Genomic DNA, 27,029 nt, shown 5'->3' with positions numbered 1-27,029 from the left:
GACTGTTGCATAGTGTAATAGAACAGAAATAGAGATAGGAAAAGCCACCGTAAGCAATATCTACCTACTACCGATAACCGGTGTGCCTGCTATTACGCTGTTTCATTCGATCGTGCACCTTCCATCATTAGCCGTGCCGTCGGAGCCAGGATGGGCAAAGGTATTTCGGGGGCATTTCGTGTCTCTCTGGCCGTTCTCTCAGCACTCTGCACTCTGCACTCTGCTGCCCCCTCTGCCGTATCCGTCCCGATGGGGAGCCTGAGTGGCCTCGGCGACTCGGCCGCTGGGCTGACTCGGCGACAGCTGGAGACCAGCTCAGCTCAACCACTAATTAACTGAGCGCCGCGCCGAGCCGCCGCCGCCCCGTCCGACGGCCGTGTCGGGTCACCGGAGCGGCGGCCCGTCAGCCGTTCAGGGCGGGGCGGAGCGGAGGGATACGGCCGTATCGGGTCACTGGTGTGTGGTCGGTCCGTCGCGTCAGCCGGTTCAGGGCGGGGCGGGGCGGAGCGGAGGGGAGGGTTCGAGCTGTCAGCGGCGGTGTCGGGTGCCTTTCCGACCCGACGCTGCCGTCGTGACAAACCGACGGGAACTGCTGGTGTTCAGCCAGCCGCTCAGGTGACCGGCAGCCGGCGGAACGCTGTTGCTTGCACCCGATGGGTCGATTTCCTTGCATGTTTCACCGCGGCCTGATTGAAGGGTGCGGGCGTCGCGCGCCGGCGGCCGCCGTCCCGCAGAGCCGGCCGCCGCTGAAAGTTTGACGCGATGCCGGGATCAGCCTCACGCTCATAGCGCGGCCGACACGGGCTCGATGTCCCAGACGCCGATAACTGGCGCGTGTCGTGCCAAAGTTGGCGATCGGGGCTGCTCGGGACGGCCGATATCCGGCAGACCGACCGCCCGTCCGTCCCATCGTTAAACTCACTCAGTCCATATCAACTCGGCAGCGCTTTGTTTGCAAGTGCTGCACCATACTGGATGGGGAGCTGCCTTAGGGCTTGGGCCGGGGTTGGGGTTGGGGGGGGTTGATCCCGGGCCGCTAATACTGACAACAATGAACCCTAGTTATCATCCACGAGGAAGATTTGTAGTGGCATGGTAAAGCCTTCTGTAAAGCTTCTGACAAGGAGATTAAGTGGGGTGCCTGAGGCGCTTTGAGTTTTGTTAAATGCGTGGTGTCCTGGAGCTGGGAAGTTCGTATCTTTCCATTGTCATATCCACGGTATTAGTTGGCCGCGAAGTTATTAGTCGCAAAATGACAATGCTGCATTTTTCATAGCTGCCCATTAGAATAAGGTGGTGGCGTGGCGATGATGCGTGAAACCAAACCGTTTCCTCAGCTTGACTGATTGTTTTTGATCAGTTTTCTTTTTGAGATGCGACTTGGAAGAGAGTAAAGGCTGATATAATGGCATTGCCAACACGCTTTATACATTCGTCCAGGGCTGGTTGGAATTTAACCAACACGGACCTCAGCTCGAGTTCGGTAACTTTGAGTCCCTTCAGCAATTTAAATATATTTTAGGGCAAAGTGGTTTTGCCATGCCATTTACGTACACACTTCCGTTTTCATTTATCGGAATGTTGAGCTTTTCAGACACTGCGCTGTTATACGATCCCGGCTGAGTAGAAAATACGAAGTGCCCGTTCATTGTCAGGTTCCTGCGGCCTTAGTCCGGATTTTCATTCCTCTGCGACCCCGGAGAGGCTGCCGGAGCGGTGACCCGGTCTGTCCCCTAGTCCCCTGGAGGTGACGCCGGCCCCGCTGGCGGGTACAGAGGGTGACCCCGGGCCACCGGCTGGCGGGTACAGAGGGTGACCCCGGGCCACCCGGCTGGCGGGTACAGAGAGTGACCCCGGGCCCCCGGCTGGTGGGTACAGAGGGTGACCCCGGGCCACCCGGCTGGTAGACACAGCTCAGTGACCTGGTCCGGTCCCTGGGGGGGGTGACCTCTCGCGGGCCGGCCGTCTGGCGGGCCGGCACACAGCGGTGACCTGTGGTCCCTGGGGGTGACCTGTTGCGGGCCGCGCGGCCGATGGACCCAGAGGGGCGACCTGGTCTGGTCCCTGGGGGGCGACCTCTCGCGGGTCGGCCGACTGATGAGCGCTGGGTCACTGCTGGCCGCAGTGGCCGGTGGCCGGTAGCCGGGGCCGCCTCCCCGGGGAGCGATGATCGCCCCCCCCCCCCCGCCGGCCGGTGGGCGGGTCAGTGACGGTGTCGGCGCGGAACCGGCCGATGGCGGCGCGACCGGCACCTTTTGTTGGCGGCACAATGTGTCAGCGGGCGGCGCCGGCACTCCTCAGGGGGGCGCCGGACCGCGACCGCCGCCGGCGCCGGACGCCGCCACCTGCCAGTGCGCGCACCGGCCGCTGAGACAGGGCTCGGAGCGGGGCGGGGCCGGGCGGCGTGCCGGCCATCCACACAGGACTCGACGCGGGGGGTGCGGGGCGGGTATGGCGTGCCGGCCATCTACACAGGACTCGGAGCGGGGCGGGGCCGGGCGGCGTCCCAGCTACCGGCACTGGGCTCAAAGCGCAGCGGCTGGGGCGGGGCGCTGGCAGACTGGGAGGTGACCTGGGATGGTGTGGGATGACATATCACCAGACACTGTTCAGGAGTCATATGGGGATCAAAGTTGGACCTTTTCCATGTAAGCTAACCTGTGTGACTTGGTCTGACCTGACCTGAGCTGGCCTCTGACCTCAGCTTGCCTGAGTTCTTTTCTTCTATTGGACCTGACGTCTGTGTGATGTGACCCGCTCTGACCTGACCTGACGTCTGTGTGATGTGACCCGCTCTGACCTGACCTGACGTCTGTGTGGTGTGACCCTCTCTGACCCGATCTGACCTGACCTGACCTGTGTCTGTTGGGCAGGGCGCGCGGCACACGTTCCAGCAGGGAGTCGGCAAGAACGTGGCCAACCCGACGGCGATGCTGCTGTGCGCGGCCAACATGCTCAACCACATGAACCTGCAGTTCCACGGCGACATGATCCGAGAGGCCGTGGAGAAGGTCATCCGCAAGGGAAAGGTCAGTCTGTCGGCCGGCGGTACCGGGCCGGTACTGGGCGCTGCTACCGCTGGCTGTCGGTACTGATGGTCGCGCTGCCGGGCGGTGGTGACTGGGCTCTGTGTGCTGTGCAGTGTGGGCGCTGAATGTGTGTCCCGTGTACTGTGTGGTCGGGGTCGCTGAACAGCTGTGTGTCCTGTGTAACTGTGTAGCGGGCAGACATGTGCTTGGATCCGAGAGCTGGATCTATGATCTCAGTGGATCTCTCGACAAAATAGAGGGGTTGGATCTATGATCCGAGTGGATCTCTCGACAAAATTCAGGGGTTGGATCTATGATCTGAATGGATCTCTCGACAAAATTTAGGGGTCGGATCTATGATCTCTGTGGATCCAGCGGGCAAAAATTTGTGGAGGACCTATGATCTGTATGGATCTCACGACAACCTGTAGCCAATGAAACCCTTATCCTACATAATTGTACACCTTACAGTGCAATACAATTGAGAATTATCACTTTAGACATGGTTATTGGTTAAGACCACTTGTGATCATTAGGTATCATCATTAAATTTGAATTTAAATAGACAACATTTGTACTACATTTAAAATAAACCAAGAACATGCATATTGCTACTTTTTGTGACCAATTGTAACTTTTTCATGACAGCACTGATGACAATCTTATCAACAAGCTACAGCCACTTTAATTCAAAGAACAAACAGTACAGACAGATGCAGTGGCAGCAGGGCACTGCAGATTTTCATTTTGGTCCCATTCTTTCTGCAACGCCAGTAGGGCTAATGCTAAAATGCCAAAATCTATGGCGGGCACTGTACCCTGGTGCCACCCCCCCCCCCCCCCCAGTTCTGCCGCCTATGGACAGATGTTAGGAAATCAAACCTGGAAGCCAAATAGGTCAGTTTTGTTAAAAATAATCCAGCAATCCACTTCTGCCAGGTATGAAATCCCAATCCAGAATGTTCATATGAGCTATTAGTATGTGCAACACAATTTCGATTTAGTAAGAATAGAAACCAACCTCTAATACTTTCCTAATAAAATTACAAGTTCAAAAATGGCATCAACTTCTTCAGATTACCTACTTTTGGCATAGTGCCAAGGCCGTCGTGCCACGTGTGGTGCCATGCTGTGCTTTTGTTATGAGAGAGCCTCCCAAAAAAAAGACAAACGAAATTCACAGCTAACGTTTTGGTAATATGGTTTTATTACGTCATTATCGTTTGACCAATGAAAAATCTTAATTTGACCATGACCGTAATGATTCCAAAAGATTCCCCGTAGTAGGCCCTTTAAACTAATGACGTAAGATATTGTTATTCTTTTGAAAAGTGAAGAAAATAAAGCTGCAAGGCGCACACCGCTCAGGGCCATATAATACCGTTTCAGCTTACGTTTACGTCATTAAATTCAACGCTACAAAGATGATATTCACAAACAATCGTATCGTAAAATTATGTGAGGCAGAAAAAAATGAACATTCTTTTAAAAAAAGCTCCAGACTTTTGAATTTCCAGTTTGATTTTTTATTTATTTTCATTATACTCGAAGGTAGAACGCCTAGCTCATTTGTTATTTGAAATGACGTCACGAGTTCAATTTAGATACTGAATAATCATTTTACGGTAAACATCCAAGGCCATTACAATTGATATTTCCATAGATATTTCGCTTCCCATCGCTTCCGCAGGATGTTGAATATTGTTATACTTTTGTTTATATCTCAGTTTATTTTATCAAATATTTCTTTCAATAGATTGAAATACCTTTATCTAACCAAGCCACATGTGTCAGTATCATCTTTTATTGTTTATCAATCAATTGTGGTTAGCTGGAAACTGGAAAGCCTCATGGTTGTCGAATGCAAGATCAATGAGATTGTCTTATCAATATCATTATGTAGATTCTAACATGAATTGTGATGTGGTAGGTACCTAGTTATGTATTGTTCATTAGTCATTACTTTGACTTACCTCTATGTTAATTGTTAATGCAAACTTTTCTGTTGGTATGTGAATGTGAACAATCTTCATGTCACTCAATTCTCTCAAGTTGTGACCGTCATGAGCCTCCTTTATTTTGTATCTGTATAATGTAACTGGATGCCTTTACTAATATGGTCTTTGTATAAGATTGTTTGTTTCTAACCATGCTTTGGTATTCATAACTTCTTATGAAAGAAAGTTGTTAACATTTTGAGCACCTATGAGCTATGATCCCAATGGATCTCACGACAAAATTGGGGAGCCAGATCTATGATCCGAGTGGATCTAGCGACAAAATTGAAGGGTCAGATCTATGATCCCAGTAGATCTCTCGACAAAATTGAGGGGTTGGATCTATGATCTGAATGGATCTCGGATCGGGATCCATGGGATCGGATCTCAGATCCATTTTTCCGGATCCAAGCACATGTCTGGTAGCGGGGCTCTGTATCTGCCAATGTGTCTATGATGTGCTGCCGTAACACTGACACAGTGAGATGTGCCGTGGTTCAGTGCCGTGGTCAGTAGATCCCTGCGCTCACACGCGCACAGCTACCTGCTGGATTGTGATTGGACCGGAACATACAATGTCGGTATTACAGCTGATATTAATCATCTCCCCTCCCCTGTCCCCGCTGGCTGCTCGGGGGGGGGGGGGGTCGGGGGGCCTCGTATCCCGGCAGAGACACCAGCAGTTGGTGAAGTATCTTAGTGGGCTAGGTGATACTGCTGTAGGGGGTCGGGATTTCCCATCTCGACAGTAAACTATACATGTTTTCCTTCAACTTGAGCAGTTTTCATCTGATGACGCATCTGAAGTCTCGGAGTTTTTTTTTCTCGAATTTATCCAATTTGGTTTTTTGTATATGTTCGTGGCACATAATTGCGATCCTTCCATACAATTTTGAGCCATCTTGCTGCGTATCCCGCACACCGACAGTGGCAATTAGCTGAGAGCCCGTTAAATCAAGTGATGATTAAATGTCAGAGTGCGTTGGTCGATGCCCGATGACGGGAGTAATCCCTCCCGCTGATCCCGTCCTCCAATTCTGGCGCTAACTCAAACGTACACTCGGGGGCAGATTGATGTTCTACAACTCTTTATCCACCGGGTTCCTATGGCTCAGCATTGGCAGCAGCCGCCTGGTACCGGTAGACTGTGCCGCTTCACTTACTTGTCAAGCGGCACAGCCTACCCACTCGTATGACACCAGTCTGGGTCGGTGGCTTGAAGGTGATGTGGGCCGCCTGTGACGTCAGCGCAGCGGTGAGTGCCGAGCCCGGAGGCATGGCTCGGGTCGGCGCGGCGCGGCGGCTGGCGAGGGCTGGGGAGTGAGGCGGGGTGGGAGCACGGACATCGCACGGCTGAGAGAGTGTAGTTAACTTTCGCGTCTCAAGGCGCCAATTATTCTACCTAACAATTGTGCTAAAGCAGTTGTTAAAATGTCCTATCCCCAAGACAGCGCCTATCATCATACTTGCAATGCACATTACGACACACTTAAGCGTGGCAATGGGACAGCCGATAGAACTTATGTCACTCGTGCATCGAGGTGCGAAGCTATATTTTGTATAACATATTAGTATCAAGGCCTTGATTGAGCAGATTGGTGTCTATTGCTTTGCACGGCAATCGTTCAGAGACGTGGGAACTGGGGATTATGAGTAGTGCCACTGCCAACGCCCCAATTTAAAGCGATTATTACTGTTGCTCTAATATGTGGTCGCAGCCCCCAATAGCAAACCGTTCCAACTAGGAGCCAAAAATTCGACCACCTGAGAAGGGTTCGAACCGGGCTTCCCCCACCGGCCAATTCACGACACGAGCGTTCATCCACTGAGCTACCGAATATGGCCCTCATTTGCACAAAACAAAATGACATTTACCCGCTGACCGCCAATGACAGTATTGTGATATTTGATCGCGTTTGACCGCGGCGGGTGGTCGCTGGTTTCGGCAGCTCAGTGGATACACGCTGGTGTCGTAGGGTGACCGGTTGGAGAAACCCGGTTCGAACCGTCCCAGGTGCGCGACTTATTTGTTCCTAGCTGGAACGGTTTGCTATTGGTGGCTGCGACCACACATTAGAGGAACAGTAAGAGTTGCTTAAAGTTGGGACGCCGCGCTATCCAAAAACCCCAGTTCCCACGTCTCTGGACGATTGCTGTGCGAAATAATAGACACCAAGGAGCTCAATCAAGGCCTTAATACTTATCTGTTATAAACAATGTAGCTCCGCAACTCGATGCACGTGTGATATAAATTCTATCGGCTGTCCCAATACCACGTTTACGAGTAAGTGTGTCGTAATGTGCATGGCAAGTATGATGATAAGCGCTGTCTTGGGGATAGGACATTTTAACAACTGCTTTAGCACAATTGTTAGGTAGAATAATTGGCGAGACGCGAAAGTTAACTACGCTCGCCCAGCCGCGCGATGGTCCATGCGTAATACATGCTTCCACCCCGCCTCACTCCCCAGCCCTCGCCAGCCGCCGCGCCGCGCCGACCCGAGCCATGCCTCCGGGCTCGGCACTCACCGTTGCGCTGACGTCACAGGCGGCCCACATCGCCTTCCAGCCACCGACCCAGACCGGTGGCATACGGTGTGGGTAGGCTGTGCCGCTTGACAAGTAAGTGAAGCGGCACAGTCTACCGGTACCAGGCGGCTGCTGCCAATGCTGAGCCATAGGAACCCGGTGGATAAAGAGTTGTAGAACATCAATCTGCCCTCGAGTGTACCATCTGGAACCTGTCACTGGTATTTTAACCCTCGCCCTGGCAGGGCATTTTTCATAACACGGCCTGGCAGGGGGGGGGGGTCGATGCGACCCCCCCTCGCGATTGGCTCCTATGGCACCTAGAAACACCAAATTTGGTAGGTAGGTGGGCCCCCTAGAGTTCCCGCTCCTGTGCAAATTTGGTTACTCTAGGTCAATATTTAGGGGGGTTTTGGGGGGTATAAATGTAAAAATTTCGCTAAAAACAGGTCAAAAGTTTTTCGCTTATAACTTTTAATCTAATTAAGATAGAGCAAAAAAAAGCACCAGTGAACTCAGCACGTCAAGGCGCGTCGAATGCTATACTTTTTAGCTTGCTTAAGTGTACTTAAAGTTTTTCTTAAATTTTAAGTAAACTTAAATTAATAAATTAAGTTCACGTTAACCAAATTGCATCATATCGCATATCATTCGATTTGGCTGATCACCAGGAACACAATGATACCAATTTTTAAGCTCTAGCGTCATTATGTGCCAAGTTATTGGCAAAAACGTCATTTGACCTCAGTTGACCTCATTTGACCTGACCCATGGATAAGTACGCCAAACAAAGAAGCACCAAGTGACCTGCTGTTAATAACTGTGGTTTCAAAGCAAAAAAGTGATAGAACGAAGCGGATATCTCCAGTATTTTCCGAATTTAGTATTTTCCCATAGGCTTAACATTACGACGTAATGACCTCTAAATGACCTCAGGTCAGTGACCTCAAAAAACCCGAACTATATGTTATACAACTCGGTGAACTTAGCACATCCTGAAAGTTTGAAGGAAATCAGTCCAGAACTGTGAGTTGGACAGGTGCAAAAAGAAAATTGAAATTTGACCATGACCTTGTACCGGTTTTTCTGACCTGGTGACCTGACCCAAGGTCACCCGGACCTGAAATTTTCAGGTCATATGTAAAAAGGTTGCCCCATAGGCTATGCCAAATTTGGCGGCGCTGCGCGCCGCCGTTTTTACGCTATCCTCGAAAAGCCTTAGGGGGGGGGGGGGTCGCATCGACCCCCCCCCCCCCTGCCAGGGCGAGGGATAATGAGTAGCCTGGGGTGAGTTACTCGAACTGTGGCGCCGGTGTGTGGCCGTGGACGGCCGCCTGTGACGGTGGCAGCCCGGACGCCGAGTGTCACTCCCATGGCGCTCCCGACGCGGCGCCGGCATCGGCGGTCCGGCGGCGCGCGCTAAGTGTGCTGTGCTATATATCTGGGCGGGCGCGGCGGCCGTGCCGGCGGCGCGCGCTAAGTGTGCTGTGCTGTGTATCTGGGCGGGCGCGGCGCGGTCCGGCGGCGCGCGCTAAGTGTGCTGTGCTGTATATCTGGACGGCGCGGCGGCGGTCCGGCGGCGCGCGCTAAGTGTGCTGTGCTGTATATCTGGGCGGGCGCGGCGGCCGTGCCGGCGCGGTAATGAGGTGCGCGTCTGCCGGCCGTCTGAGCCGGCGGTCGATCGGCGCCCAATCTCGGCCCGACCAGAGGCACATGGACCAGAGGCGCACGTCTGCCCGGTACATGGACCAGTCGCGCACGCCCCCGGTACACAGCACCGCGCGGCGCGCGGCACGTCCGCCGCGCCGGTGACCCGGCCCGCCTCGGGTGGTGACCTGGGCGGATTCCCCAGCTGCAAACGGGTCTTCCCACGTGTATGGGTGGGTCTCCTTACGTGTACGAGTATGGGCGGGTCTTTCATTAACATTGGACGGGTCTTTCTCCGATAGTGGGCGGGTGTTTCTCGCATAGTGGGTCGATATTCTCTAGCAGTGGGCTGCCCACACGACTGGTGGGTCCTAGGGGCGGGCTCCCGGACTGTATGCATGGTTCCCTAGACTGTATGTCCCCGGACTGTATGGTCGGGTCCCCCGGACTGTGTGGGTGTGTCCTGACTGTATAGGCGTGTCATAGCAGTGTGGGTGCCTCCCTCCCCCCCCCCCCGGACTGTGTGTGCGGGTCCCCCGGACTGTGTGGGCGGTCCCCCGGACTGTGTGGGTGGGTCCCCCGGACTGTGTGGGTGGGTTCTCGGGCTGTGTGGGTGGGTTCTCGGGCTGTGTGGACGGGTCCCCTGGACTGTGTGGGCGGGCTACGGACTGTGTGGGCGGTCCCCCGGACTGTGTGGGTGGGTCCCCCGGACTATGTGGTTGTGTATTCCGCACGCCCGTATTGAGTTCTGCCATGATTGTGCCAGCAGTAACCGTGCCTCCTAGCTTTGGTTCTATTTTAAACGGCGTATATCATGAATTTGCTTTGATATCGACATTGAGCTCACCGCAGACCATGCGGAGAGCCTACTTTGGGTATGTGATCGATACATTATACTTTTCGTAAGTGAGCTGGACACTAATCTGTTTTTATTGCCGACATTGGGACGGCTTATTGCCGCGCCATTCTGATATATTCTGCGAAAATGCACATGCATTATACTACATTGGCATATATTGGTGGTAAGTCGATCCGTGTGCCGCCATTCCGTCTTCTGCCGGCCGCCGGGGGACCTGTAAACACGGTCTGTGAGGTACAGTGGATCTAGTTAGGATCTCCAGGCGTAACTAGATGGCGTTGAGCCTTAGTCGAGTCCATGTCAAATTCAAGGAGAGGTCACTACCGAGCTGGGCCCGTTGGGGAGGTGGGTGAGGGGGGATGGCGAGGTCACGGAGCGGGTGACCTGTCAAACAGCCCCGGCGCGGTTGGGCACTGCCGCAGGCAAATGGCGCACTCCAGCCGGCCTGTTCCATATCGCGGTGGTGGGCCCGGCAGCCGGTAGCCTGGCCGCTTGGAAGGGAAGGATGATGAGGCGTGGTTTACTGCGCCCGGTTTATCTATTGTCAAGTTTCAACTAACTATGATGCACTCAAATGCTTGCGAATGCTCCGAGCGTCCAGTAGCTCTAAGGATTAAGGTTATTCGTATCTCCTGAAATTTTCATTTGATATAATTAAAGCACTAGAAAGATCGTATCGTTCGCCGGTTTTTGACTGGCTGGCGTTTCTTGTGTAGAGCGCTCTTGGGTAAATAATTATAACGCAGGCTATTATGTTTTTGATGACGGGCCTCTTAAGGTCAAATTTAGACGTTAAAAAGAAGATGGGGAAACGTGGGCAAATAGGCCCATTTTTCTGTATTAAGTCTCGAATAAAAAAGTGTTATACGTATAAGTTAAAAAACAATAAGACCGTTTAATAAGAATATTTGACCCGAAATTAAATTATGTTTTGTCTGACCATGATTGCGTGTAGGACCCCGGTACGACCTGGTTCAAACCGGTCCAATCTGGTTTGGCTCCCTCATTTACCTTCGGGCTTAGCCTCGTAACATTGACAGACGTCAGACATTCAACCAACAACTTTGGCCGAAACACTGACAAGCAAGCTGCGCAGGGCGATGGATGCCCGTAGCGCAGAGGGTAGGTAACCTGTGAGCTGAATGCGATGTCGTGAGTTCGAGCCTCACTCCCGGCTCTAGTTTTATCTAGACACGAACCAAAACCTTTCTTTCTACTGCAACACTGACAAGCACGGTGATTTATCCTTTCCCAATATCCTCTCAACAACGTTAAAATTGTCGCACCTAAAGGTTTTGCTAAGCTAATCTTTAAAAAATATTTTTGGTCATTTTTTCTGGACCCATATTAACTCTTTTTCTTTTCTTCTTTCTTTTGTTTTTTATTCTTTTCGACCCGATTAAACCCACAAATGCTGAGCGTGCCAAACAATGAAAAAAAACATGAAACTCAAAGAACAGTTAAGAAAAGTCAAAGACAGCATGCAAATGTCACTGAAAGTTTAGTTCCTAGATTTCAATTATCATTTGTTTAAGATTTTTGCTGAAGTGAATGGCGTTTTTCGCTTGCCCGTTTGTTTGAGATGATTATTCCCTTCAGTCGCATTTTCTTTTCTGGCTCCACATGAAAAGGATACCACCATACCGGAGTGAATGCACCCGCAACCATCATCCCCTCCCCTCAGCCTCGGCGCAGTGACGGGCGGCCCACTCCCGGCGCTAAGCCCACGCTCCGCGCCGCGATAGCGCGTCACTCCCCTCCCTCCCTCCCTCCTTCCCCCACAATGACCGGTGACCCCACTCCCCTCGCGATTTGGACTCGCCCTACCCCGACCGTAGCGCCACGTGGTGGCTCTGGAGATCTTAAATAGACCCACTGTACGGTCTGTGAGTGGGGCCGAGTGTGGAGAGGCAGCGGCCGCCCGCCGCCGCACCTGGCGCCGACCGCCCCACGACGGTCGGTCGGAAACCCCGGCGTGACGGACCGCGTCACTGGGGCAGTTGGCCGTCAGAATGATTGTGCTGATTTTCGCAACATTGTTGTCGTGGAAAACGTCGCTTGTTTTCCTCATTGTTCCTTCTCCCGGCGTCTCTTTTGTGGATGCATAAGGTCGGTTTGAAACGCTGTGGGGTGATACCCACCAAAACGGTTCTTCAATTTCCAGAAAGTCCTCGGATTTCGCATCCTCACGCATTGCTGTTTAGCGTATTGCAAGCTTGTTTTCATATTCATAACCTTCTTGTCTATGCGAGGAAAGCGAAAATTTCGCCAGTTTCAGACGATCGGGAGGGGCTAATCACCAAAATGCCCCCTCACGCTGCCCCTGGATCCGACGGTGGTCCGCTCTCAAACTCTGGGCCCTGGATCTGCTGGTGGTCCCCATCTGCAGCTCTCGGCCCTGAAGCGCGGACCGTCCGAAGGGCCGGGCACGCGGCACGCTGTTTGGCCCACGCCCCGGCGCCTGTACTGGGGCGACAGTGGTCGTCGGACGCTGTTTACACAACTTGTCAGCTATTGTGGAGAGCGAGCCTCGCTAATGGTGGCCGGTCTCGACAGCTCGGCCGAGCGCGGGCGCCGGTCCGCAGCTCGGCCGAGCGCGGGCGGCGGGGAGCGGCTCGGCCGACACCGGACCAGTGCAGTGGCCTCCGCCCGACACTGGACCAGTGCTCGCTGCTCACCTTTAAGGGAATTACAAACACCGTGTTATGCCCACTTGAGCCGGAGCTGTGAATTGGATATCATCACCTTAGCAGACATCTGGTCCGTCCATTTACATTTTCTGTCGGTATCTACTTCTCTATGCATTTATCTGTCAGCTAAAGCTGCCGCGCTGCCGTCGGGTCAGGGTCGTCTTGTAGGGGCGCTGAGGTGTCCTGTCAAATCGTTTGGGGGCTGTCCTCCCGCGTCACTGACCCCCCCCCCCCCTCCTGTGCCTGCCCGTGCCCGTGTCGCCCCCCCCCCCCCCCGGGTCAGCGCCCTCGGCGGGTCAGCTCAGCTCCCTCCCCAGGTCAGCCCCCTCCTCGGGTCAGTCCCCTCCCCGGGTCAGGTCAGCCCCCTCCCCGGGTCAGCGCCCTCGGCGGTCCACTCAGCCGCGCCGCCCACTCCCCACTGCAACTGGCCGGCGGACAGAATTGAATCGGCCGCCGCCGGCGTCGTCCCTCAGTAACGGAGCCTTAGCCAGAACGAATGTCATGAATAGACGATGTGGTGGCCCCGCGGGCGGCTGTTTGCACCAGCTGGCCGTGTGAGGAGCCGTGTCCCCGTCTGTATGCAGCACTGTGCTCTGTGCTGCCGCCCGCAGCCGGCGACTACTATAGGAGTGAACTGGCAGGGTGCACGGCATACGTGCGTCATATGCACTGACAGAAATGTGACGAGATCGGGCAAGATGTGACGCTTAAATAATTTAGGACGCGCCATGAAGTCGTTTCCTTTGTCCGCTTCCCGCCGCCAATGTCGGCTGCTTGGTATTGGCTGCTGGTGTCCTCTTTGGGCACCAGTATAAACATGAAAACGGCATCGGGTCTCCAGTTGGTAGTATTTATCTATTGAAGCCAGACTGCCTTCCTAAAACCAACACCCTTCTTATTGGACCCGATGCGGGGCCGAGCCGGCCGCTAAAATGACGTGGTCTGGCTTTGTTGCTGGCTCATCTGCTATTTCACCCAACTTTTGTGTTCCGTTCGCTGTTAAAAGCCATTGAAACGTGATGCGCGGCAATCTTTGGCTGCGACAGTGGTGCGGTCCCTGCAGAATTCCCGTCATCAAACCGGAGACTGGCCGCACTTTGGTTTCAATTCTCCCATCGGCGCCGGCCCGCAGTCCGCCGCCATGGCTGTCGCTGGTCACGCCCCTGCCCCTGCCTCTTGACTAGTGATGTCGATTTCAGAAATTTTGGAAACCAATACCAAACCGATACCGACCAAACCCACTGAGAGTATACCAAAACCGAACCGATTTTCAGAAATAGGGGGGAAATACCGACTAGATACCGAAATCAGGGAATTATCAGACATGTGCTTCAAACTTTCTCAAGACATATGATTAGCCTTGAAAGGTATCTAATACTTTAAAATAAGGGAACAAAAACAAATCAGGCAACCTCTTAACTATTTGCACTGCAAAAAAACATTCATAACTGTATTTTGTAACTATTAATATTCAGGTCAGTTATTTAACTGGAATGTGGATTCAAGTCATCTGCATAAGGTGTTAGAACAATAACTTGTCCATGCCTGAACCAACAAACGTTCTTTCAATTCCAGTCATTCATTTCGAGTCCGGTCAAGACAGGGTTAAGTGTGTTATCATGATCCAAAAGTGGTGACCCCATTGACAATGATGAGCTACACCTTGGGCTACACCATTAATGTAAACAAAACCCATGATACCTACAGTTCAACCGTTCAACCCAAGTAGCATGGTGATTGGTGACGATACTGACGCAGCCAATTTTTCTTCATAAACAAATGTTTAACACAACAAAACTTGATAAATGATTACTTACGAGGCACACTGATAGATAGCAGACACCACTGTAATGATATCGCGATGAAATCTAAGTAAAATGTCCATAATTTTACGGAAGCATTGACACACGTCACGTGTCATCTCTTCCATAATGGCGGCCTTAGAGGCGGCGGCCATTGGCATTAAGCTGTATAAAATAAAGTTTTTCTTTTCTTTTCCTTAAAGGTAGACTGCCACCTTTTTTTCACAAAACGGTTTTCACTAGAGCTGAGCCACCTATGTCCCAGACTGAAGTCGGTTTTCCGTTTTCCGAAATTCGAACCCGTTTGCGAGAAATCGGAGACCAAAGAATTCAGTTTGATGCCATTTTTTTAGTCCAAGAAAACCGACATCTCTACTGTTTATCGATAACTTTGAAACATGAATTTTCTTATCTTTTGGTAAATATATGTCAAAACTTTGATTGTTTCGAGATCAGAGAAGAATTTTGGAGTGTCAAAATAAAAGTTAAACTTATATATTCAGTAGTTCATTTTTTCCAAAAAAGTGTGGGAAATGGGGTTTAACATGGGCCAGACCCATTCCAAATGAGCCATGATTTTTTTAATGTTTTACGAACTTAAATGCAAAATAAATTAAACATGGCCAATTTCTTATGAAATCATATATTAGTAAATCATAAAATACCTTACTTTTTCAAAAAAAAATGTAATAATCTTATGACCTTGAAGTCTAGTGATGTGTAAACATTGTCGCTAGACATTAACCGATTGATAATTGTATGATAATCGACAATTTTTTTCGCGATTCACGTGATGATACTTTGTCAGGTGAATTCTAAAATTTTGTTTTGTCCAGGGAATAAATCATAGGCCGATCTGAGAAAACTTTTTGAAGGTGGCAGTCTTCCTTTAAGTCCACTTAAATCAAAATTCCTTGTATAAATTTTGACATCTTAAAATTAATTCAAAAAAGCTTGTAGGCCGTTTTTGCTGAAAAATGAAGTACCAGAAAAACAAAGTTGTTCAATTATTTTCAATTAGCTATTGAGCTACATCGGTACTTGGCGCAGCTGCGACATTGAAATGTTTTTAGATGTGTTCAGTTTTGAAACTGCTGTGTGCGAATCAAGCCAAAAACCAATTATATTTTATTAATGCTTATGATAACATTGCTAGCGATCTGTATCTGTTGAGGTGAGCAGGAAAGAGAACACTAATTGAAGAAAATAAATTATCCACAGGATCATGACAGGATCGCTCACTACAGAGGCTTTTGAAGTTGAGCGAAGTTGAAGATTTGTGGGATGATGATGAAGTGACAAATGCTGCCTTCAATATTAGATGATAATGGTGAATCTAGTGCTGTATTAAACAGGGTTTTGGATAATGTAATTGCATTGCAGTGAAATGGAGAGCAAGACAAGGTCAAGATCAATCACAGACTCCTCAAAACAAAGTCAAATTTGTTGCTAATAAATGCTTTGGAAATTTTGAGAAAGGCAGTTAAAGTATGTTTTCCAGCATACAGTGAGTAAAACATTAATTCATGTTCATGTCTTGCACATTGGCTTTCTTTGTAAGATAATTATCCTCATGGTATTGGAATTTGCTAACACTGATACCTAACTGATAAGTTGCCATTGAACATTGGTGGTCTGATGTATTTGATATTGCAGCTCATGTGTTTGCCCATTTGTTAGGACATCATGCATTTGAGAGAAATGTGTCATGATTGCCATTTTTTCTTCATCCAGTGTCATTTAGCAAATCAATTTTGAGTTCAGAAGGTTTATCAAAAATGCTTTCAAATCTTTTATGGCAGTAGTTGATTTTCATGATACCGACAAAATACCAAATGCTTTTGGTATATCATACCGAATACCGAATCGGTTTTGGTTCGGTATCGGTATACCGAAATTTTGGTAACCGATTGACACCACTACTCTTGACCCTGGCCCTGCCCCTGGCCCTGCCCCTGCCCCTGCCCCTGCCCCTGTCCCTGCCCTGCCCTGCCCCTGCCCCTGCCCCTGCCCCTGGCCCTGGCCCTGCCCCTGCCCCTGTCCCTGCCCCTGCCCCTGCCCCTGCCCCTGCCCCTGCCCCTGCCCCTGCCCCTGCTCCCTCCAAGAGGAGTGTCAGGCTACCCGGTAGTTTGCGCGAGCCGCTGCTGTTGTCGCCTTTGAGTGCCCTGGATATTGGAATAAGGAGCAGGGACTGTGCGCCTTCACACGCCACAGCAGCGGGACAACTTGAGCCTGCTACCCAACACAGGAACGCTGTTTTTTGTCATTGCCATTTTGATGAAAACTGTACAGTGTTATGTCATATATTACGCATTCCTTTGTCATGACATGCCGTTACAGAACATATTCACTAACCGCTCAAGGAATGTGTTCAATTTTTGTAGAGTCCTAAACGTAATGCTTCATTTTAGATGTCACCTGTCCTTATGCATGTCTGTGATGATCAGTGTGTTGCCGGTGGTGTGCTCTGTATCGGCCATCATTCTCTGGACATATTTGGGCTGTTCTCTCATCGGACGTATGCTTCTGGGGTTATGGGGCGGTGGGTGCCATTCACCGACACATGTACCGGTGGTGTGTAGTGTGTGCCATATCGGCGGTGTGAGGTGTGTGCCTACTCGTCTGTTTGTGGTTTGTGCCGACGCAGCGGTGTGGGGTGTGTGCAGGTGGAGTGTGGGTGTGTGCGGGGTATGGGGCGGTTCGACGGTTTGTGGTGTGTGCCGGTGGTATGTGGTGTGTGCCGGCGGTGTATGTCTGTGTGTGTGTGGGGGGGGGGAGTTATGTGGTGTGTGCCGGCGGTGTTGGCCGGGTGCGTGCTGGTGGGCAGCCAGACTCACCGGACGCCGTGTGCCGCCCAGGCCAACACCAAGGACATCGGAGGCCAGCACACCACCTCCGACTTTATGAACGCCGTCATTCACTCGCTCGACTTCAAGTGAGCAGGTCCGCCGTGTGTCCGTGTTTGTGTGTCTGTCTGTGTGTGTCGGCTGACCGCGGCGGCCGTGATCCCGGGCCGGCCGCCGGTCGGCAGTGTTTGCGGTGTCTGCCTGCCACTAACCGCCGTCCTGACGGGCGCTAACCAACTTGTCGCGTCGATGACCGTATGCTAGCTGTAGTTAGCGGTGCCGTGTCGAGCTGTGTGCGGTGGCGTGCGCTGGTCGAACGGCCGTGTGTCTGTCCCGTGCATGCGTGTGTCGCCGTTTGACTGCAATACGTACTGTCAGCTGGGGGCGAGTAGTTAGAGCTGCCTGTGGCGGCGGCCGCAGCGGCCGTCCGGGCGGGCGCACAGGGGCGGGGATGGGAGCAGTGCCGGCGTGTGTTACTGCGCCGGGTCACTGCGCCGGGGTGTGGCTCCAGTCACTGCGCCGGGGTGTGGCACCAGTCACTGCGCCGGGGTGTCACTGCTCCGGTGTGACTGTCACTGCTCCGGCGTGCGTTACCAGTCACTGCGCCGGGGTGTGGCTCCAGTCACTGCGCCGGGGTGTGGCTCCAATCACTGCGCCGGGGTGTGGCTACAGTTACTGCGCCGGGGTGTGTTACCAGTACTGCGCCGGCGTGTCACTGCTCCGGTGTGACTGTTACTGCGCCGGGGTGTGGCTCCAGTCACTGCGCCAGGGTGACTGTCACTGCGCCGGCGTGTGGCTCCAGTCACTGCGCCGGCGTGACTGTCACTGCGCCGTGGTGTGGCTCCAGTCACTGCGCCGGCTGGCAGGGCCGGACAGGGCGGGGCGGGGAGGTGTGGGCTACATTATCCAGTAGTGCATTTACGCGCAACTTGTGGAGGTTTGCCACAAAAAGTCCACGGAAGAAATGTGTGCCGACTGCGGACCGAAGGCTTTCAGTGGCCGGCGGCCGGGCCGCTGGGCTGGTGAGTTTCTGCCGGCACGATGTTTGAAGTTTGGCAGTCGTAGGCAAGTTTGACTGTGCCAATCTGGTGTTGGCAAAAGATTGATGCAAAAGCTTAACTTCGTCAAACCTCGGCTGAATGTGGCTGGCTCGTTTTTTAGCGCTTTTAGTCTGCGGTGATGTTTTTTCTCGATGTCTTTTTTCAACAATGGCGTACAAATTGGCATATTGTCCATTTTCTCTGAATCAAAGTAGTAATTGAATGAATTCAGTGAATCCTTTTCACTACCCAAACTCTGCTTCCCACGCCCTGTAATTTCGGCGAGTGTAGCGATGCTTTTTATGGGAGGCTTGCATCTGTCACAATTGCACGATTGAGTCCAGAGCTTCTGAATCCAGAGGCGTGCGCCCTTGTGCACCGCCCCGTGTACGTAGTAATTAGGACAGCGTCGGTCCGTTTCATATCTCAACTAACGAGAGGAGAGAGGAGAGGTGACATGTGCGCGATATCGAAAGTGATGGCGCTGCGTCTCTTCCTTTGGGAAATGGCGTTCTGCGTGGTCTTAACCCTAGAACGCCTAGGGGGGGGGTTGTATCAACCCCCCCCCCCCTGAGGTTTTTTCGAAGTGCACGCTAAACGGCTTGTCGTAGCGGGCTGAAATTTTCAATACCCTCTGGGGCAACCTTTGCGCATCTTTTGCCGAAAAAAATTGATCGGGTCATGTCAGGTCACGGAGTTATGACGTCATAAGAGGTACAGCCTCCGGCCGACAGTTACCAAACGTGTGCGCCGAATCCCTAGGTTTTCTGCCGGTGATACCCACATTGTTTGATGGATCATGATGAAACTTCCCATGCATGTTGGGGCAAGCATTGGCTATCGTGTGGTGCAAGAAAATTGACCGGGTCAGGTCAGGTCACGGAGCTATGACGTCACAAGAGGAACAGCGTCCGGTACTATTTTTGAAAAGCGCCCGAACCACTATTTTGCTAATTCTTGTCACCTCAATGGGAATATGCAGCAATATTAGCTTCTATAGGGAGCAAATGGACCTCCCAAATCCAAAAATACAATCATTTCAAGAATTTAAATTTTGATTTTTCGAATTTCTGCCGCCGACTGTGACCTTGCCGACTTCCGGCGCTCCCAACGCGCCATTTTTAGAGCTAGGGAAACGAAATACATACCAAACGATAGAGAATTGATCAAGGAACACGATAGTGAAGGTTTCAAGTCGATATCTCCCACCGTTTTGCCGCAATCGCCGCGGAAAGTTGAAAAAGTTTGATTTTTTCGGAAAATTTGACCTTTGACCGGTCATAAGTAGGTCAAATGTTGACCTAGGACCAAAAAATATACCACCAATCGCGAGATCTCGTTGAGAGTAATCCGTTGGTTTTTTCCGCTAAGCTCTACGACCTTCCGTTTCGAAACGCCAGGGGGGGTCGTAACAACCCCCCCCCCCCTGGTCGTTCGTGTTATGAGAAATGGCCTGGTCGTGCGAGGGTTAATCTAATCGACTATTCCATATGTTCCATATGTAAGTGCAAAGCACAAGACTGCGAAGGATTTGTGCTTTAGGATTGCGTCTTTTACCAAAACTGAAAACGCACCCTTCAGAAAGCAGTGCACTCATTGTTCTAAGGTCGGTTCTGTCGCTGCTAAGGACAGGTCTTCCAGTTATGAGAAGGCACGGTTCTTGTGTTTTGGCGATCGTGGTCTTCTAAATAGACTGGAGCTCAAGTGCATTGGTCTTTGAATGAGGTTATTTTTCTTCCATTTTTGTTTATTTGAATTCCCTAAAGTTAGCCGCACTTTTATCGAAATTCGAAAGTCGATGTGAGAGGCGAGAGCAAACTGGTGGCCCACCAATCACCATTCACTCCCGCGCTAAAAATGGCTCGGCTGGTCGCACCGATAACAATAGTCGTCATCGAAAACCGATGTGCGGCGGGGGGCGTGGAAGCGGACCGGGCCGTGTCAGGTGTCGAGGGCGGGCGGGCGCCGGCCGGGCGGGCGCCGTGGGTCGGCTGTGCCCATCCCGTGCCGTCGTCTGCAGACGGCGGCGCCTCGCCGACGCTCGTCCCTCGCTCCGTTCACCGATGGGCGTATGGCGTGCGTCGCGCAGCGCGGCCGCCCGCACCAGTCGCCTGCCGGTCCTCCGGGGCTGCGGCATAAAGAACGGCCTCCGCCGCGGCCCACATTTCGCAGACGTGGCTTGATTATGGTCTCGTTACGGCGCTGGCGTAGCCGGTGTTTTTGTCCGGAGAAGCGGCCGCATTGGCCGCCCGGGTCGCGCATCATACGTCTTTGGGCGGCAGAGAACAAAAGGCAAGCGGGGTAATTGGTCGGAGCCGATGTAGCGTGAGGAGCGATTACTCTCCGTCCCTACGAGACGGCTGGCCCTTCACGACAGGCTGTTATGGTTGTCGTGGTAACTAATCCGGCTTGTCAAGTACTTATTATGCCCGGCCTCACTCACTCAGCGAGTGACGCCAACAAAAGTGCCGTCGCCAATTGGAGCAGTTTGCCGTCGTTTTCGACGTGAGTACGACTGCCGAGCGGGGCGGCGGGGCCGCCGCGGGCTCGCTCCGTGCTCGTGCCGTGTGGTGTCGCGGGGGAAATCGGCGGCCGGCGAGCCCACCCGGCCGTCCTCGGCCGCCGGCTAACCTAATCTGAAGTCGCCGCGCTCTGTGCGGATGTGTCCCGGCTGGGCCGTGCCGTTTGTTCCGCCCCGGGCGCGGGCCGCCGGTGACCGGGAGCGGCTCGGCGGGCTCCACACGTGTCCGCTGTGATCGTCCAGCGGCGGCGGACGGAGCTGCGCGCCGGCCGCGCCGACACCGGCAGGAAATCACACGGAAATGGCACAGCTCGGGGCGGTGGTGTGCACCCATCCATCCCGGACGGTCGCCGCCGGCCGGTGGGCGCCGCCCGAGAGCCTTTCCTGGGAGTGGCGCGGTCCGGCCGGGGTGCACACTGGCCGGTGGATGTCGCCTGAGAGCCCTATCGGCGCGACCCAGCTGGGCGTGGGAGCGGCGCGGGCGAATGGGGGCGTAGTTGTGACACCATCTGGTGTATTGTGGCCGAGCGCGGGCCGGGCCGCGGTCTGTCGACTGCCGAGTGTCTGCCTGTCTGGGGTGTCTGCCGAGTGTCTGCCTGCGGGACCGGCGGTGTCTGCGGGGTGTCTGCCTGTCTGCGGCGCCCCCTCTGCTCCCGTCCCCCACTGACCCCCGCCGTTCCCCCCCCCCCCACTGACCCCCGCCGTCCCCCACTGACCCCCGCCGTCCCCCCACTGACCCCCCGTCCGGCACCGGCAGGTGAGGACCAAGGACATGCGCGGCCACTCGACCACCACCGAGTTTCAGCGGGCGGTGATCGACAACCTCGACTTGTAGCTCCCCTCCCGTCCGCTCCCCGCCGCGCCGGCGGCAGCGGCCGCGCCGGTCCGGCCGATAGCGCGGCGGCTCTCCGCCACTCAGACAGGTGATACTAGACGAGCGGTCCGCCGCAGCGCTGCCGGCGGTCACTGCTAGGTAGGCCTGCTTCCAGTGCAATAGGCTGATTCAGATGTCTAGGAGTATTTTGGACTGGCATTTTACCTATTCTGTCGACTATCCATCATTTGACGCACTGTGTCGTCTGTCCTTAGTTCCTTTGTGCCCTGTCGGCGCGGTGTTGTCTGTTATCGATCAGTATTTCGGTCACTTTCGACCCATGACCAGCGAACCCTTCCGTCTCCGTCTGTTCTGTACTCTGGGCTCCCGGGCGGGCGGCGGCGAGGCCCGGCCGTCCGCCGGTATTTATTGTTGACGTGCTGTGCCCGCTCGGCCCGGGTCGCTGCTCGGTGAGCCGTGTAACAGGCGAAGGTGTTGTATCTGCCCAATGACCGGCCGTGTGTGGACGAATGTGGAGCGTGCGAAATATACGAGTGATGTCTGAAAGGTACTGTTTGCTTATGGGAGTCTGGCCGGTGATCACAGGCCGAGTTGCACGGTTAACTCATAACTGCTGTACACATGAAGTCAAAAACTGTTCACCTCGGGAGGTGAACTGGTGGGAACGGGAGGTGAACTGGTGGGAACGGGAGGTGAACTGGTGGACACGGGGGTGAACTGGTGGGAACGGGAGGTGAACTGGTGGGAACGGGAGGTGAACTGGTGGGAACGGGAGGTGGACTGGTGGACACGGGAGGTGAATTGGTGGGAACGGGAGGTGGACTGGTGGGAACGGGAGGTGAACTGGTGGACACGGGAGGTGAACTGGTGGGAACGGGAGGTGAACTGGTGGGAACGGGAGGTGAACTGGTGGACACGGGGGTGAACTGGTGGGAACGGGAGGTGAACTGGTGGGAACGGGAGGTGAACTGGTGGGAACGGGAGGTGGACTGGTGGACACGGGAGGTGAATTGGTGGGAACGGGAGGTGGACTGGTGGGAACGGGAGGTGAATTGGTGGGAACGGGAGGTGAATTGGTGGGAACGGGAGGTGAACTGGTGGACACGGGAGGTGAACTGGTGGGAACGGGAGGTGTGGAAACGGGAGGTGAACTGGTGAGTGGCGAGCACTGTAAACTGGTGGGCCCCGGCCTGCTAACTGGATCACTCGCGCTCGGTCCGGCTGGTCTCAGGCACGCTGCACATGTTCACGTCAGTGATTGCCGGGCCTGGTCAGCCATCCATAGCAGGAGCCTGGAGGTTAGTCTTTAGCGTCCATCCGTCCGCTGCCCTACCCCTGCGCGCGTCACATGCTCAGACGGTCAAACACAGGCCAGACGGTAAGACTGTCAGACTAGACAGACAATCAGAAGCAGTCAGTCAGACGGTCAGACGCAGATGATCAAACGTAGTCGGTCAGGCGGTCAGATGCAGACGGTCTGAGGGTCAGACTGTCAAAAGCGGGTCAAACACAGACTATTAGACGCAGTCGGTCAGACACAGGCAGTCGGACTCGGATGTTCAGTCAGACGGCGGAGTTGGCCCGCGGAGCTGTCTGTCGTCCCGCACGGTCACACGGCGTTTGACCCCATATATTTAGTCCCGCGGGGCCCTGTCCCATACAGTCCCGTGGCGTCCCCGCCCTCCCTGTCCCAGGTAGTCCCGTGGTGTCTCGGCCCGTCCAGTCCCATCCTGTCCCGCACTGGTCATCTCGGCCCGTCTGTCCCTGTTAGTCCCACGGCGTCCCCGCCCTCCCTGTCCCGCAGACGGCCGGCCGCCAATCCGTCGGTTCGCGCTGCGATCGGAACTTGTTTCGACAACGCCGAAAAATGGTCCCCCAGTGGGCCGTCAAAGGCCGCCGTCGGCCGGCAAAAACCTACCCAAATCGTAATGGCAGCGGCGGTTCTTGCAAACACCGCGCTGCTATTCGAGCTCTGAGGGTGACCAATGCATACTAATGGAAAACTTTATGCGACCGCTGAGCCGTGCGGAATGGGGGAGACTTAACACTTCAAATAACGTTTCGCAGGGGTTGACAGCTGATATATGTCACCAGCTTTAATATGCCGGTTAAATGCCTCAGCTGTTGTCCCCATCATGCCCACGATAAGCTCGGCGTTGTGATATAAAACGCTGACACATAAAATGTCGCCAGTCGTAACTCGGTGCCAGCTCTGCTCGTAGTGGTGTTAACCCGGGCCAAATATTGTTTGACGGCGTTGTTTATGCAGCGCTTATTGCAGGAAGTAGTTACCATTATCCGTTCAAGTCAGTAATAACGTGTGTCGTGAGGCTCGTTTTAGAAAGCCTCCTGGCCCTGTGTACCAACCGCCCCATATCGGCGGCCGAGACACAATCTGCGAGCGAGTGAGGCGCAGGCCCTCGGGTTGTGCGGGACAGCGACAGTGCAGGCTCGTGTTCTGTGACCCGGTCTGGGCGCTCGTTGTTGAGTTGTGCGGCACAGGGTCGCTACCTCAAGCGGTCGCTACCGAGCTGTGCACTGCGGCGTCAGTTTTGGGCGCGTTGTCGATTTGTGCGGCACAGGGTCAGCTTTGGGCGCCTTGTCGAGTTGTGCGGCACAGTATCAGCTCAGGCGCTCGTCCGTGGCGACATCTAGGAGCGTGCCTGTAAGCAGATGCTGTCCCGGGCGGTCGCACAGGTAATATTGTATTGGCTGCAGTGACATGTTTGATGTTAGCTGCAGCCTTATGACAAGTGAAATACAACTTCCTCAATGGAAGCTCGGCGTAGTTACGGTGCGGTAGGTATGAACCACTGCGCTTCTTGTCTACGATAAACGGACTTCACTCATCCGCTCGCCATCTAGGTAGTTCTACTATACCTACTTTCTGACTAACTCTTTCACTCGTTGAGTACCAATCTATGGATTTTATAGCAATTAGTATATAATGAAATAATCTTCCTTTTCTAGCCGGATGCTATCCTTTCCAATATGACTAATTGTAATAAAGGGATGACGTCTTAACGTCGGTAATAATAAATACTTGACTACTGATTAGCATGTCATGTGACATCGACCGTGTGTGATCACACGCTTTTCGTTGGTAAATTCAGTAAATTATATCGACTGATAACCGACTTCCATGGCGTCTGGGACGCACTATTCGTGTTGCTGATGCGCTCCATGCGGACTGAAAAATGAAGATGGCTTGGAAAACTGCACACATTGTCTCTGTAACCCATCGTCACACTATAAGATATGCCCGAGGCCCGCACCGACCAACTAGTCATCGCCTTCTGGTCACTTAGCCGAAATGAGCTCTCCACTGTGCGGCTGCCGCCCGGCCGCTGATCTGGGTGGCTTCGGCGCTGATCTGGGAGCGGTCCTATCAAACTCGGGCCGGCCGGGCCCTATATCGAACTGGGGCCGGCCGCGGCGATCAGTCGCACTCGGCCGCCGCCGGGGGCCCGGACCATCCATCTCGTTATGAGGTGATTAGCGCCGCTGTCGGCCGGCCCCGCGGCGGCAAAGGCCAGACCCCGGTCACCGCGCGCCCCAGTTCAGTTCCTCGACCGCCCCACGGCGGAACCCGGGTCACCGCGCGCGCCCGAACTCAGTTCCCATACCGCCCCTCGCCCCGCGCGCCCGAGTTCAGTTCCCAGACCGCCCCTCGCGGCGGCAAAGGCCAGGCCCGGGTCGCCGCGCGTCCCGAGTTCAGTTTCCCGACCGGCTCAGTTCAGCAGACAGACAGCCGCCGAAAACCATGGAAAGGAAACCACAGCAAATGGAAAACCGTGACATCCTTTTACATAAGTGCGTTGCAGAGGGTAGGAATGCTTAGAGTAGACAAACACCCTTCCCTCCGGCGAACTCAGCAGCAGGTAGGGTCGGGATTTTGTAACCGCTACTAGCTGGCTTTCAGGTATGTTTAGCTTCTACTGCAAATGGGATACTATTCCTAACCATTCCCTTGGATGAGGAAGAGCATAATCGCATGAACTCAGTTTGAGAAACTCAAACTGCCACTTTATTGAAGCATCGGAGCGTTACTGTCTCAGCATTATGCTGTATCAGCCTTCTGAACTGCGCACTGTGACGCTGTTCATCACATTAGCCTTATGGGACCAAGTGTCCGCAATATCCGCAGGGTATTCAGCAGGTCGATCAGCTTATCGCCCTAACGAGCATACCTCACCACTGACCGCCGAGGGATCGGCAGCAGCGCCGGCCGTGCGGCAGAGTGGCGGAGGTGGTTATATGACAGTCAATGCTCACCGGGAACGGGCGCAGCCCGACTGCTAATGCGCCTCGTCGGCAGTTAATGCCGATATTTGTCTGACAGATACATAGCTGTCATGATGTGATATTTCGGAGTAAAGCCTTTAGAAAAGGCTTTACTCTGAGGCTTTACTTACGGAGTAAAGCCTCAGAAAGGTAGCTGCATTCACAAATAACAGCTTAAATGATGTCTGAGACCAGAAAAGTCGGTCAATCGCAAAGGGGTTTTTAATTCACGAAGATTTCTGGCTTCAAGTCGCTGTCTCAGGCCCGAAGGACCGTCAGATGGGGCCGGGATTCAGTCGCAGTGTCAGATTAGTGCGGGGGGTCAGTTCAGTCGCGGTCTCAGGTCAGTAGGGGGGCGGGGCTCAGTCGCGGTCTCAGGTCAATAGGGGGGGGGGCGGGGTTCAGTCGCGGTCTCAGGTCAGTGAGAGGCCCCGGTCTCAGGTCAGTGAAGGGTCCGCAGTCTGAGGTCAGTGGGAGGCCGCCGTCTCAGGTCACTGGGATCCGCCGTCTCAGGTCACTGGGGTCCGCCGCCTCCCGCCGCGGTGCCGTCGGCGCTGGTCCGCCACCAGTCGTCTCTCGGACGTCGTTCCCGTCGGATGCGCGGGCTCCGCTGCTCTGCCGGGCGCCACGCGAGCTCGCTCTCCGCCGTGTGAGGGGCGTGGGCCGGACAGCGGGTGTGGGTGCGGTCACCGAGGTCCGAGCAGCAGCCACAGGCACGGTCTGCAGAGCGAGCGCGCTGTGCAGGGAGTCCGCAGGGCGCCCGGTGTCGGCAGTCGGGTGCCACTGGGCCGACCACCGCCGGCGGGCTGCTGTCAGAAGGTGAGTATCCAGCTGAGGAAACGTGCGGCGGACACCCAGAGGGGAACGGCGGACATCCAGAGGGGAACAATCACATATTGGTACGCGTAAACATTTTTATAGACTCCTCCTTTACAGCATATAAGACGTTT

At 53.8% G+C, this 27,029-nt stretch overlaps 1 protein-coding gene across 6 annotated transcripts in view; it reads left to right on the top strand.

Moving 5' to 3' along the window:
* The window catches only part of LOC122383539 (isocitrate dehydrogenase [NAD] subunit beta, mitochondrial-like), a 57,481-nt gene extending 35,140 nt beyond the window's left edge, over positions 1–22,341 (top strand). For 2 of the 6 annotated variants that reach the window (XM_043370336.1, XM_043370092.1), the window contains 3 exons: positions 2,874–3,029; positions 17,412–17,488; positions 21,718–22,341. In XM_043370336.1, coding sequence (XP_043226271.1) covers positions 2,874–3,029; positions 17,412–17,488; positions 21,718–21,721 — 237 coding nt within the window. In that variant the 3' untranslated portion in view covers positions 21,722–22,341. Of the gene's footprint in view, positions 1–2,873; positions 3,030–17,411; positions 17,497–21,717 lie in introns of all 6 variants that reach the window. The other 4 variants (XM_043370421.1, XM_043370184.1, XM_043370498.1 and 1 more) reach the window with 2 other exon arrangements.
* Positions 22,342–27,029: the final 4,688 nt, after the last annotated feature.

Source organism: Amphibalanus amphitrite, unplaced genomic scaffold, assembly GCF_019059575.1.
Source record: "Amphibalanus amphitrite isolate SeventyFive unplaced genomic scaffold, NRLGWU_Aamphi_draft 000001F_arrow, whole genome shotgun sequence".
Classification (NCBI taxonomy): Eukaryota; Metazoa; Arthropoda; class Thecostraca; order Balanomorpha; family Balanidae; genus Amphibalanus; species Amphibalanus amphitrite.
Note: the sequence above shows the minus strand (reverse complement) of the source record. Positions and strands in the feature narration are given on the sequence as shown.